This window comes from Elgaria multicarinata, chromosome 8 (genome assembly GCF_023053635.1).
Source record: "Elgaria multicarinata webbii isolate HBS135686 ecotype San Diego chromosome 8, rElgMul1.1.pri, whole genome shotgun sequence".
Classification (NCBI taxonomy): domain Eukaryota; kingdom Metazoa; phylum Chordata; class Lepidosauria; order Squamata; family Anguidae; genus Elgaria; species Elgaria multicarinata.
Genome location: NC_086178.1, coordinates 6,661,651 through 6,675,964, shown reverse-complemented (window position 1 = coordinate 6,675,964; position 14,314 = coordinate 6,661,651). Strand labels below are relative to the sequence as shown.

At 47.7% G+C, this 14,314-nt stretch overlaps 1 protein-coding gene across 1 annotated transcript in view; it reads right to left on the bottom strand.

The window, feature by feature from the left end:
- Positions 1 to 351: 351 nt before the first annotated feature.
- LOC134402375 (alkaline phosphatase-like) overlaps positions 352 to 14,314 on the bottom strand; it is a 29,571-nt gene continuing 15,608 nt past the window's right edge. The window contains exons 7-11 of the mRNA XM_063131792.1: positions 13,702 to 13,771; positions 11,320 to 11,454; positions 9,921 to 10,112; positions 7,139 to 7,255; positions 352 to 638 (exon numbers count right to left, since the gene is read on the bottom strand). Of these exons, the coding sequence (XP_062987862.1) occupies positions 352 to 638; positions 7,139 to 7,255; positions 9,921 to 10,112; positions 11,320 to 11,454; positions 13,702 to 13,771 (801 nt within the window). The remainder of the gene's footprint in view (positions 639 to 7,138; positions 7,256 to 9,920; positions 10,113 to 11,319; positions 11,455 to 13,701; positions 13,772 to 14,314) is intronic.

Sequence of the window (14,314 nt, the reverse complement as noted above, 5' to 3'; positions counted from 1 at the left end):
TACTTCCCCGCTTCCGGCACCATAATCCATCCGCCTGCTACAGCTCTTTCTCTCTGGAGTCCTGGCGTAGCAAAAATCCTGGAAAACAAATGTTTGCTACCTCATGAAACAATGAAACAATACCATGGTTTATTCCCCGAAAGCCGAGGCCGAGATTCATCACACGTGTATATTTACAATTCTATGCATGGAAGCAGAGACAGAAACAAAGGCTGCTCTCTTTTTTTGCCTCTTTGGGAGTGTCCAGGGCAGACAAGGAGATCCTTGCAGCCGCACAGGAGACGTCCAGAGATGGCTGGTTTGAAGGCAAACTTTGCAGGTCCAGTGAGGGAAGGGGGTCCTCTTTCCTCGTCACATTCGCAGCAAGAACAGGCCCAGCCAAAGCGCCAGCGGAACGAGCAAGGGGTGCCCAGAGAGCCCCAGGCTGCCCGCCCTGGCGCGTGAGGCGGCGCACTCCGGGTAGTCGTGATACGGCTCGATGCAGCCCGCGTAGGCCATGACGTGGGCGATGTAGTTCTGCTCTCGGATGCCGTGGAAGAGATGGGCCATGGGCCCCTGAGCCATGATGGCCACGTCCTCTCCGCCGTGGGTCTCGGAGCTCAGGGGCACGGCCGCTTGCTGCTGGTAGTCATTGTTGGCTAGACGGGCAAGGAGGGAAGGGTTAGTCAAGCACAAAGGAACTCACGAAACGATCCAGGAACCGGGGTGCGTCCTGGCACGAACGTAAGGCAAGGGGGCAGGACCTCCGGCCTGGGAGGTCACATCCGCCCTCTTCCCCAAACTCCGATCATATGTTGGTTTCCCCGCATTTCTGTGCTTTCCCCCGCATTCTAAAAGCTTGGAATGCAGCTCCTAAGGGTGCATTGCAGGAAGAGCTTCCAGCCGAAATAACCTGGCATTTTTAGCATTTTGGCCACACCCCTTTTTCCTTGGCCCCGCCCACCACTCCAATGCAGCCCCTGAAGAGCTCCTGTGAAACCGAATCTGGCCCTAGGGCTGGAAGAGGCTCAATACACACACAAACACACACACACACGCCTTGACTGAAAGAAACCTTCCTGTTTAGCTGAGCTAGGGTGACCCTATGAAAAGGAGGACTGGGCTCCTGGATCTTCAACAGTTGCATAGAAAAGGGAATTTCAGCAGGTGTCCTTATGCAGGCAGGCAGCACCTGATGAAATTCCCTCCTCATCACAAAAGTTCAGGCTGCAGGAGCTATACTAGAGTGACCAGATACAAAAGAGGGCAGGGCTCCTGAAGCTTGAACTGTTATGATGAAGAGAGAATTTCACCAGGTGCTGTATGCATACAAAGGACACCTGCTGAAATTCCCTTTTCTATGCAATTGTTAAAGATCCAGGAGCCCAGTCCTCCTTTCCATATGGTCACTCTAAGTCGAGCCTTTCCTAACCTGGGGCCCTGCTGATGTGTTGCCTAGGGCTTCCATAGCCCCCAGCCAGCACGGCCATTTTGATGTCACCATGACCCTTTTTTTTGGGGGGGGGGTTTCCCCTCCCCATAAAAACCTCCTTTTTTGGCTAAAACTACCATGTCAGGGCAAAGCATTCGGGGGCTTCATCTTCTCCCTGACATGCTGTGAAGGTTTGAGGCCTGCGGAGGCAAGTTAATAAACTCAGGCTTAGAGGCCTGGCATTTTCTGTTGGGAAGGGGTATCCCTGAGAGTAGTTGTTTCATTTCTCCGGTTAAAATTCATTTCTCCATTTAAGTTTCATGTCCTCAAAGTGGGAAACTTTCGTTTCTGTTTTGGGGGAAGAGTGTAAAAAAAGGAGAGAGAAGCCAGAGACCAGATAGAAGAGAAGACCAGAGCCAGAGAAAGACAAGAGCTTATGGAAGGAGCAGAAAGAAGCATCATTTTTGCAACTTCTTTTAATGCCTTTGTAAGTTCGAGATGAAGAGGGACAGACGTGTTCTGCTCCAGCTCCAGTAAAAGCAAAGCAAAAACAAAGGAAAGCAAAGGAAAGGAAAGGAAAACAATGAAAGCTTGAGATAAAGTGGTGAGCGAAGCGGTGCGGAGAGGAAAACAGGATAAAGAACAAAGAACAAATTACAGACAGATAAGAGCTGTGAAGAGGACAGGAGTGGAAGAGCTAACGTAAACGTAACCCGACGAGAACCTGATAAGTATTGCAAGACGTGATAAGTAATTAATACAATTTTAATACAATTTTAATACAATTTTTTAAATACAATTTTAACTTCAATTCGTAACTAAGGGTGCGGTTTGGAATTTTAAGAGTTTTAAGAGTTAAGTGCAGCAGCATTAACAGTAGGGGTGTGCACGGACCCCCCGCTCCGCTTCACTTCCAGATCCGCAATTTGCGGATCGCGCCGCTCCGCCCCGCCCCCGCTCCGCCTATGTCCACTCCGCTCCGCTCGGAGCTCCGGATCCAGATCGGAGCTCCGTTTCTCCCTCCCCCCCATAGGCTTGCATTAAGCTAAAAAAGTATACAACTTTTTTTCTGTGAAAGTTAGAAACCTCAAGTTTGGCACCATGACACCTCATGGAGGTATACACACACACGCCAAGACTCAAGGCAATCCCATCATCCCCTGATTTTTGGGGAATTTATGAAAACCGGGCACCCCATTCACACCCCTTTCCATAGCTCCGTCAATTTGCACGTTAAAAATCTCAAACTCGCCACCATGATAGCTTGTCCAGGGATACATATGCACGCCAAGACTCAAGGCAGTCCCAGCGGCAGAGCCCGGTAAAGGACCAAGGGAGAGGGGGACCTTACCTGCCTCCGTCCGTGGTCCGTCGCCATCTTCAATTGAGCCCGCGGTTTCGCCAGGAAGTCTGGGCCGCAAGCGGACCACGGACGGAGGCAGGTAAGGGAGAGGAGGGCGGGGAGGGGGTTACCGGGCCCTGCCGCCGTCGCCGCATGGGCGACAGCGACAGCGGCAGGGCCCGGTAAACCCCACTTACCTTTCCGGCGGAGCTCCGGATCGAGGCGAAGGATCCGCCTTCACTTCGATCCTCTTCGCCACACTCCGCCGGCCCCCCAATCCTCTTCGCCTCCGCCTTAAGGGCAGGCGAAGCCCCCCACTCCGCTCCTGCTTCTCCGGTCCGATTAGAAGCGGAGCACATCCCTAATTAACAGCACAGAAGCAATAGAGTTAAGCCAAAGACAAACTATGATGTAATTGGAAACACCTGACGCAGTGAAATAAAAGAAGAAATAATCACCTTGAACTGCCATCAACCACTATTAATCACCACTGACTGTTAAAGCTGTGAAGAATTAACTAATTGCATAGATAACTGAAAAGAATGTAAAGAAGAAGAGAAATTGAGTGGGTTCCTTAAAGCTGGATAGGCCGAAAAGCAGGAGGGATTGAAAGACTGAAAGAAGTAGAATTATAGCATAAACACCTGTCGTTGTCTGCAAAAGATCTAAAAGATCCAAAGACCCAAAAGACAATTAAGTAGTATACTATAGATATTGTATAGAAGGAGTAATGGTTCTAACTAGGAAAGCGTATAAGAAACAGGGGATTCCCCTGGTAACGGAACAGATTTCTTATAGAAAAACAAACAAGCAAAATAAACAACCGAAAATAACAAGTTTTTTTCAAGTGAACTCACCGAAAATAATAACAATGACAAAACAGATAACAAACATAGACACAGATATGGATATAGGAATGGATAAAAGTAACCTCTCCTTTGCAGCAAATGACGCACCAAAAGAGCTTCTAGATTGGTCCTTGGGACCACATCTGATAATGAAACCAACGAGAAAGGAGCCTTTAGTAAATATCTGCTTGGCCGATGAATTTCTCTTAGTGGAAGAAGACCTAAAAAGATTCATCTATCCTAATGATACATCAACAGACATTGGCAACTTGGTGATATCATCTATAGCATCTATATCACCGCTACCCCCAGTGAGTGATCACAAATTAAAGAACAGTAATCCATCTAAGCAGCACTATAATATGTCAAATTCATATCTGGGCCAGATCTACACGTCGTTGCAAAGGCGCTTCCGTGCGCCTTTTTAAAAGACGTACCTAAAAGGAGCGCCTCTTTCTTTCCTGTGTGTACTGTGAGCTAGGCAGCGCCGCCTGCGGAAGAATCTCTACCCATTCAAAGACGCTGCTCGGGCCGCTTCCCCCTCGCATGTTCTTCCATTCGAATAATCCCCCCTCCCACCCGGCGGCTCTTCTGGCGCGTCCTGGCGGTGGCGGCTCCTCCTGCAAAATACTTTTCTCCCTCGGTGTGTTTGTATTTGCATTTGCGTGCGCGTGGCGGACGAGTTCAGCTCCAGCCTCTCGCTCTCCCCCGCGGTGTCATCTCCCTGGGACTCTCTTCAGTGTGTGCTCGCACATGTGCACGCAAAAACAAACACACCAAGGGAGAAAAGTGTTTTGCAGGAGGAGCCGCCGCCGGCGGGACATGCCAGAAGAGCCGCCGGGTGGGAGCGGGGATTATTCGAATGGAAGAACGCGCGAGGGGGAAGCGGCCAGAGCAGAGCAGCGTCTTTGAAGGGGGTAGAGATTCTTCCGCAGGCGGTGCTGCCTAGCTCACAGTACACACAGGAAAGTGTGGTTAAAATATATATACTAAGTTCCTTCTTAATACAGTCGAAGATTGGGTGCATCAAAATAATATTATAAGTGATGAACAAGCCGACTTTTATAGCAGCAGATCTACAATTGACCAATGCTTTGTTTTGAATCACCTCAGGGAGAAATATTGTAAATACCCGAAGAAACACCTATACGCTGCATTTATAGATTTAACATCAGCTTTTGATAGTATTGACAGGGGTCGTTTATGGTATAAGCTTTGGCAACTCGGAATGGACAGGCGTCTTTTATGGCTGATAAAAAATCTCTACTCAAATACCTCCATGCAGGTAAGAGTAGGTAGAGGTGGACAATTATCCAATGAAATAGAAACATCTTTAGGGGTTACACAAGGTTGCTTGCTAGCTCCAACTCTATTTAATATATATGTAAATAATATCATTGGTGAATTAGTAAATAAACAGAATTTCCCTGTGGCAGTAGGTTCAAGAAAACTGAACATTTTATTATATGCAGACGATATGGTATTATTATCAGAAAACCTACTGGGTATGCGAAGATCACTCAAAGCATTTGGTGAGATTTGTAGGAAGGAATTACGAACCATTAACTATCAGAAGACAAAAGTAATGGTTTTTGGGAGAAGCCCACAAATACATAAATGGACATTAAATGGACACAGTCTGGAACAAACAAATCAATTTAACTACTTAGGTATATTTTTTAAACAAAATGGTGCATGGACGAATCATATGGAGGCAATAAAATTGAAAGCAAATAGATCGATGCAGACAGTGTTAAAATTCTCCAGAATAAGAGGAGGACAAATGATAGCCCCAGCATGTAAAGTTTTTGCGGCAAAGGTTTTGCCGCAGTTATTCTACGGGGCAGAAATTTGGGCCAACGATAATATAAAGCAACTTGAGGTGGTCCAAAATAAATTCCTACGGATATTGTCGGGTCTTCCCCCTGACACACCCATTTGTTATATGAAGGCGGACGTTGGGATGCTCCCAACAGAGTATACGGTCTGGAGGAACATGTTTTTTTATTACCTCAAAATGAAAACATCAACAAATAACCTAGTTAATGTGGTGGTGAAAGATCAGAGAAAATACCCCTCAGATGGCAACTGGATAGAAAGGTGTGAAGCCAAGCTAAGACAATTCGGAACAGATCCTAAAACGATATTAGAAGGAAATATAGACCAACAACGCATGGCGATTAGACAAACATTGAGGAATTTTTTGGTACGCTAGATATTAATGCAATTAAAGCTTCCAAATTCTCCAATATTTATCCTTCCATAAAATTAAAGCGTAGAGAAGAAAAATACCTAACTGAAATTACGAATCCAGTCTTGCGTAAAGCTCTTACAAGCCTGAGAATGCAGACCATGCAGACGAATTTTAGAGAAGGTAGATTTAATAATATATTCAGAGATCAAAGAATTTGCTGTTGTGGAGAACAAGACGTGGAGGACGCTGTTCACTATATATTATACTGCAGATTATACAACAGCCCTAGGAATAAATATTTAGCTAGGTATTTGGCCCCTATGGTGCATTTAACAGGCCAAGCGAAATTAGGCTACTTACTAACGGCAGAGAAATCAACCCTACTGAATTTGGCCTATTTTGCAGTAAGAGCTGCAAAAATTAGGAAGGAACAGGTTCAGGTGGATGATTGTAAACAATAGATATACCATAGATATGCAGAGTACAATGAGAAATTAGGATGTGTTTACTGTAGAAGATGTGTGCTGATGGGAGTAATTGCTGTACAGAGTTCGGCTCATTTTGATTTTTTATGTAATAATAAAAATTTGAAATTTTTATTACAAAAATTACACTCAGTAGAACACTCAGTTCTATTGACTAAAGAACTTTATTGTGATTTTCTTGTTTTACTTTACTAGTAAACTGTTGTGTCTGGAATGTTATTCACCCCATATCTACAGCCTAAACCCCACATTACTGGGAATGGGAAGTTAAAAAGAAGAAAGGTGTGACTCTGAAGGAGGCAGAGATCCTTGAAGACTTGCTCAGGGAGTCCAGGTCATAAAAGGAACCCTGACACATGCTCTTTCATTCAGGGATTTTCTTTCATGGAGGAGCACTGAGATATGGAAGCCCTCAGCTTTAAGAAATCATAATAATCCTTAACCTTTTTATAGCGTTTTCTTTTCAGGCATTCAAAGCGCTTCATCTGCATTGTCTAGTTGTAACCACAAACAACCCATGAAGCGAACCCATGGTTTGTTCTTGGGTTGTGAACCGTGCGTGGTTTCTGGTTAACAAACCGTGGTTTGTTAGCGCGGCTGGGTACCCACAACAGGATAACCCACGTTTCAGCAACAACCCATGGTTCAACGGCAGCCCACACTCAACCCCTGAGTGTGGGTTATCGTGTTGTCTGAAACCAGCCAGAATCTGCAACTTCTTTGCCAAGGTGGGCCAGTATAGGAGAGCACCATAACCACGGTGGTGGAGCACCTGTGCGTTGTAGGTGGTCCGCACAAACTCGAGTTAAAAGGACTGGGTACCTCTTAGCAAATCCGGAAGGTAAAAGAAGCTCTCACCAAAATCCGTAGAGCCGGCATCTGGGCGGCTGCCATTCTCAAGGGCGTAGCCAGGTCCGTTGCCGTAGAGGATGCTGGTGAAGGAGCGTTTGTCCTTCGCCTTCTTGGGTGCCAGGCCTGTTAACACACAACACCACAGTCGATAGTGCTGGTGTCGAGGGTAGGCATGATTGGACACCTGCCAAGGGCCCACACCGCAGCCGGGGTTCCCTGGACTTGAACCTCCTCTTCGCTATTGCCTGTCCACCTGCCCCTCGCTCAGGCCCGGACAACGGTGGTGGTGAGAAACAGGAGCACCAGATGCCCCCGCCTCCTTGCTCCCTGGCTCTCTGCCTCTCAAGCCAACAAAGCGACAGCCATGATGAGAAAGAGGAGGAGGAGGAGTGAAGAGCAAGCGGTGAGAAGGCCAACTCACCCACGGCGAGTGTCGTAGAACATAAGACCAGAAGAAGCGCCCTGATGCTGGGTCAGACCAAGGGTCCATCTAGTCCAGGGCTCTGTTCCCACAGGGGCCAACCAGCCATCGGCCAGGGATGAACAAGCAGGACACGGTGCCACAGCACCCTCCCACCCACTAGAAAGTAGTATATAAATGTAATAAATAAATAAGCCCCAATGGATCAGACCAAAGGCTCATGTAGTCTCAGACCTTCCTCCCCGCCCCCCACAAAGCAGCGGCCAATCAGAAACCCACATGTAGGGCATGAAGGCAACAGCTTGCCCCATGTTTGTCCATGGGGCTGCCTTCAAAGATGGACCAGGACCTTCAGCTGGTGCAGAATGTGGCCGCCCGAGTGTTGGTGGGGAGATTTGATCATATAACGCCTATAGTGCTCCAGCGAAGAACATCAGAAGAGCCCTGATGCTGGGTCAGACCAAGGGTCCATCTAGTCCAGCACTCTGTTCACACAGCGGCCAACCAGCCATCGGCCAGGGATGAACAAGCAGGACACGGCGCAACAGCACCCTCCCGCCCATGTTCCCCAGCAACTGGTGCACAGAGGGCCAATGAAACTGCTGGAACCGACACTGAGCATTACCTGCAACATGATTCAACTTAATCATGCTTAAGGCCAAGTGAAATCAGTGGGACAAATGCTTCAGTCTGTCCGAATAATAAATGCAAATAAATAAATTGTTCATCTCTTGCCACATTAAAAATAAAAAAATGTGAACATTCACGTACGACCTGGCTCTGGGTCATCGTAGCCAGGCCTCTTTCCTCGGTCCAGCCGTCCACAATCTGGTGTCCAACAACTCCCATCAGTCACAGAGGATGGGAGGTGCAGGCCAACGTATCTGATAGGCACCCCCGGGCTCAGAACCCCCAGAGGTTTGGCTTGTATGTTATCATTGTAACCGCCCGTGTGGCATTTTTGTCTTTCTGCTCCTTGTCATCCACCCAGAGAATGACGGTTATTGGATGAGTTGAAAATATAATGAATAAATAAATGCAGCCCACCGCAACCATGCAGAATCCAAGGCCTGGTTGTTGTTTTTTATCCTGGTCGTGCTTTTTATATTGTATTTTGTATTTGTGTTTTTTAGATTGTTTGTTGTTTTTATGCTCTTCATTATTTTAATTTTTGTGAACCGCCCAGAGAGCTTCGGCTATTGGGCGGTATGGAAATGTAAATAAATAAATAAATAAATAAATAAGCAAGGTGGATGTTGCTCAAGTTTCCTGTCCTAGTTTCCCTACTGCTCCTTGCCATAGAAATCTGGACTAGTCTTTGCTAAAAGGGCCCTTCTTTAAGGGCACAATCCTGTGCAGGTTTAGACGGGGTGGGTGGGGGAATCCTATAACTCCCAGCATGCCCCAGCTAGCCTTGCTTGATGGGAAATGCTGGAACTTGTAGGACTTTTTCTGTCTAAACATGCATAGGATTGTAGGACTTTTTCTGTCTAAACATGCATAGGATTGTAGGAATTTTTCTGTCTAAACATGCATAGGATTGTAGGAATTTTTCTGTCTAATTGTGCATAAGTTTTCAGGACTTTTTCTGTCTAAACATGCATAGGATTGTATGACTTTTTCCTGTCTAAACATGCATAGGATTGTAGGAATTTTTCTGTCTAATTGTGCATAAGTTTTCAGGACTTTTTTTCTGTCTAAACATGCATAGGATTACTTCTTTTTGCTTCTAGTACAGAACTTTAAGGAGGCTTCATGCAATCATACTGTTTTAATTCCATGTATTTTAAATATTTATTATGTGTTTTCATGTGTTTTATTGGTCTGTTGACTGTAATAAAAGGAATTGCACTGCATAGGATTGTATGACTTTTCCTGTCTAAACATGCATAGGATTGTAGGACTTTTCCTGTCTAAACATGCATAGGATTGTAGGACTTTTTCTGTCTAATTTTGCATACGTTTTCAGGACTTTTTTCTGTCTAAACATACATAGGATTGTACGACGTTTTCTGTCTAAACATGCATATTGTAGGACTTTTTCTGTCTAAACATGCATAGGATTGTAGGACTTTTCCTGTCTAAACATGCATAGGATTGTAGGACTTTTTCTGTCTAATTTTGCATATGTTTTCAGGACTTTTTTCTGTCTAAACATGCATAGGATTGTAGGACTTTTCCTGTCTAAACATGCATAGGATTGTAGGACTTTTTCTGTCTAATTTTGCATACGTTTTCAGGACTTTTTTTCTGTCTAAACATGCATAGGATTGTAGGACTTTTCCTGTCTAAACATGCATAGGATTGTAGGAGCTTTTCCTGTCAAAACCTGCATTAGATTGCAACACCCACCCACCCACCACTCACCTAAGATGTTGTTACCACGTGGCGTGCTGCCCCCAAAAGTGAAGACGTGCGAGTGGTCGGCTGTGACCACCGTGAGAGTCTCGGAGGCGTTGGTCAGTTGTCCAGCCCGCTCCACAGCCAAATCCATCATCACAGCCTCTGTCAGGGCTTGCTTGGCTTTGCCGCTATGATGCCCGTGGTCGATCTTACCCCGTGATGGAGAGAAAGGAGACAGAGTTATTCAGTATATATTTTTATTTAAAATATTAAACAAACAAAAAACCACAACCCACAGCTTTCAGGGAACACGACCCTCATGAGTTAGCATACAAGATGCAAAATGCTTGACAAGATTATGACAGTTAAAACACACGCAAACACACATAGCAGCCAATGATGATAGAAGATCTTAAAGCACCAAATGCACAACGGAATAAATATGCCTTCAGGGTTTTTTGTTTTTGTTTTTGTTTTTTTAAAAAGAGCCCGCAGGGAGTTCCAAAGTTGTGGAGCTACCACTGAGAAAGCCCTGCCCCTAGTATCCCCCAGGTTAACAGCTCTTGCTAGGTGTCCTTGAATAAGTGTAGGTGTTCCTTCTGATAACCTGGTACCAAACCATTTAGGTGAGGAGCGACAATCTCTGGGGAACGGGGGCTATTTCCCCACCCCACCCGGGCCACAGGGCTGCTGCACACTGTGGGATACTGGTAAAAACGCCCAAGCAGTTTGCCACCGGAATTCAGTAGCAAACCTCGCCAAAGATCAATTAAATGCCCACTCCGTGTTATTCCAGCTGCTGTGCCCCAATTGGTTCACTCTGCTGGACCCACAGCTGGGCTCCCATCCCAGATATCTATGGGCCCTGCCTCTGGCTCTCCCCAAACGATCCATCCCACCAAAGAGTCAGTGCTGCCCCAAGGCACAAGGCAACTGCCCCTGGAAACGTGGTTGGCGGAGCGAGTAGAGCAGAGGGGGAAATTCAGTGCTTGAACTCATACACAACCCCTTGCCTGAAGAAATGAGAAGTTCTTAGAACCTCCTTTTGTCTGGGCGATATACCACCTCACGCTTGAGGTAAAGGGTGGCTCATATGGCCAAATGGCCCTCCAAACCACAAACTTCTCTTCACGTAGAAAGCTAGCATTCAGGGAGGAGGGTTGTAGCTCAGCCTTCTCCCTGAGATGCTAGCTCTCTGTGTGCAGGGAAGGTTTTACATCCTGAGGATCATTCAGTCACGTGGTGAGGCCCAGGCTCAAGTTCACTGCTTCAGTGAGAGCGAGGCCCAACCGTTCCTTCTCCTAAGCCAGAACAGGGCTTGGTCCTCCCTGGACGACATTCCCCACAGAATGTGTGGGGCTCTCTCTCTCGCCCGTTGTGGTCCACCCCCGCCTCCCACTCGACCAAGGTCTATGATACTCATCTTCCACAAAGAGGAAGAAGCCACGGGGGTTCCTGCGCAGGATCCGGATGGCCGCCTCAGTCATCTCCACAATGGAGGGGTCCGTACCGTTGTCACGGTTCAGCTCGTACGTCATGTCCTTCGGCTCAAAGAGGCCTAATCAATTGGAGCGGAGAAAGTGAGGGCCGTTAAAACCTGACAGAGAGGAGGAGACATTATTAGCACGATCCTTTATCACGTATACAGCACCGCCAATGTACGCAGGGGTTTTACGGAGCGACACGACACAGGGCCGTAAGGCGCGTGATGCTTTTGGCATGGAAAACGGCTCACATTTTCACCGTTTTCCTGTTCTGTTTGCTGCCGCAGCGAAGTGACCCAACAGTGCCCCTGGGCAGCAAACCGGCCTACCCAGTGCCTCGCTCTGAGGTGTCGTTCCTCAGAGCGGGGCCTTGTGGGGTGAGATGGCCCCGGACACCCACAGCAGCCCCTGCCCCGCTGTTTTGCCACTGTGGCAAAAATGGTTCAAAGAGTTGGCTGATAAACATAAAACAGGATTAACGCCCCTGTGGTTCTTCGATGCTCAGAGGCCATCACGCCCAGTCACCCCGAGGCCTCACTAGCGTCCTTCCTCAGAGGGAGGTGCTGTGGGGCAAGATGGCTGCACCATCGAGGCGGAGGAGGAGGAGGAATGGTTGTGGCTGAGCCATGGGTATTATTATTATTATTATTATTATTATTATTATTATTATTATTATTATTATTATACCGCCCCATAGCCAAAGCTCTCTGGGCGGTTTATAAAAGTTAAAAACAGTGAACGTTAAAAACAAATACACAAAATTTTAAACCATAAAATACAAACAAAAATAGACAATATCAGTTTAAAACAATAATTCTGGGGTCTATTAAAAAACAAACTTAGCGTTCAATGCCTTTAAATGCCTGGGAGAAGAGGAAAGTCTTGACCTGGCGCCTGAAAGATAACAATGTTGGCGCCAGGCGAGCCTCATCGGGGAGATCATTCCACAGTCGGGGGGCCACCACCAAAAAGGCCCTCTCTCTTGTTGCCATTCTCCGAGCTTCCCTCGGAGTAGGCACCCGGAGGAGGACCTTAGATGTTGAGTGTAGTGTACCGGTAGGTTCATGTACGGGGAGGTCAGGAGGAGGAAGAGGTAGCAGTGGAGGTAGAACCAGGTACTGGTCCACTTCAGGAAGCAAAAAGCCTTGGACCAGCCCCGAAAATAGAAAGAGAGGCCATTACCTGCCCTGCTCAGCTTATATTTTAATGCTGCAGAAATCAAAGGAGGGAAGAGAAGGGACAAAAAGAGGAGTTCTGGTTTGAACTAGGGTCGATCAAGTGCAAATGTAGTTCTAGGTACTAAGGCGGGGGTCGGGAACCTCAGGCCCAGGGCCAAATCCAGCCCTTTGGGGTTCCCCAGGAGGCTTCGCCCCCTTTCCCCTTGGTGGCCTTCGGGCAGTTCTCCCCCCCCCCCCCCGCCCAAAGACTGAAATGCCTCTTGTACGCCTGAGCTGCTGGCAGTACAAGAAACTTTTAAGCTACAATATGGCGGCATTCCTTATATTTTGACCCACTGACTGTGCCTTCAGCCCCGTCCGTCCCAAGAACTTCTCCGAAAGGGAATTTGGCCCACGGGCTGAAAGAGGCTCCCCACCTTGGTTCAAAGGCTTGGTTTCAGTTAGAGGCTGAACTGGTTTTGGTACTGTGTACTAGGGAATATTCACATAGGAGAGAAGTTCTTTGTCTGTTGGACTCTCTCCACGCAGGTGTATTATGCTCAATAAAACAGGCGCGGCCTTACAACCAAAGTGGATTTTCATCCTTGACGGTACAGAAGCAGCTTGTGCCAAATCCTTCAAACCGCCTTAAGAAAGGAGGACAGTCGCCCAACGGAGCTCGGGAACCGGAATAAAGCTCCCAGATCAACAGCGTTGCCCGGGGTTGAGGAGACGTTCGGCTCAGGGTGTTCAGGAAGAGCTGCTGAATCGGGGCCACTCAGGCAAGACGCGTTTCAGGGAAAGCCCTTTAAAGGAGCCTCTCGCCGTATTCCCCAAGATGGAGGAAGGCAGGCCGTGTTAAGCCAACTGCTCGCTGTGTCTCCATCCGGTGGAAGTCAGTCTCTCCGAGGTCAGCGGGGCAGCAAATCCGGTCCAGGCTTCAGTCAGAGCTCTAAAGGAGCTGTCCAAGGTAGCTCCTTTACAGTCCTGACCGGTTCTGACTAAAACCCGGACCGGATTTGCCACCCTGCTGACCTCGGAGCCAGCAGCTTCCACTCTTTCTGTCTCCCTCTGAAAGGGACCCACTGCAGCCTCCCTGGCCACAGGCAAGAGAAATGACAGACTGAGAAGAGAGGCAGCCGGCAGCCCACATCATGCCCTCACCCATGAGGTGGTCGGTAGAGTCCTCATCCACAGCGTCCAGGCCTTCTTTATTCCAGACGTACCGAGCTCCCTGAAACAAGTGGGGTGCATGCGCGTATGAATCATAGAATCATAGAATAGCAGGGTTGGAAGGGGCCTACAAGGCCATCGAGTCCAACCCCCTGCTCAATGCAGGAACCCACCCTAAAGCATCCCTGACAGATGGTTGTCCAGCTGCCTCTTGAAGGCCTCGAGTGTGGGAGAAGAGCCCACCACCTCCCTAGGGAACTGGTTCCATTGTCATACTGCTCTAACAGTCAGGAAGTTTTTCCTGATGTCCAGCCGGAATCTGGCTTCCTGTAACTTGAGCCCGTTATTCTGTGTCCTGCACTCTGGGAGGATCGAGAAGAGATCCTGGCCCTCCTCTGTGGGACAACCTTTTAAGTATTTGAAGAGTGCTCTCATATCTCCCCTCAGTCTTCTCTTCTCCAGGCTAAACCTGCCCAGTTCTTTCAGTCTCTCTTCATAGGGCTTTGTTTCCAGACCCCTGATCATCCTGGTTGCCCTCCTCGAGCACATGTGCCACATGTACAAAACAGGCAAAGAGCATGTGTGCAGAGGCACACGCACAGAG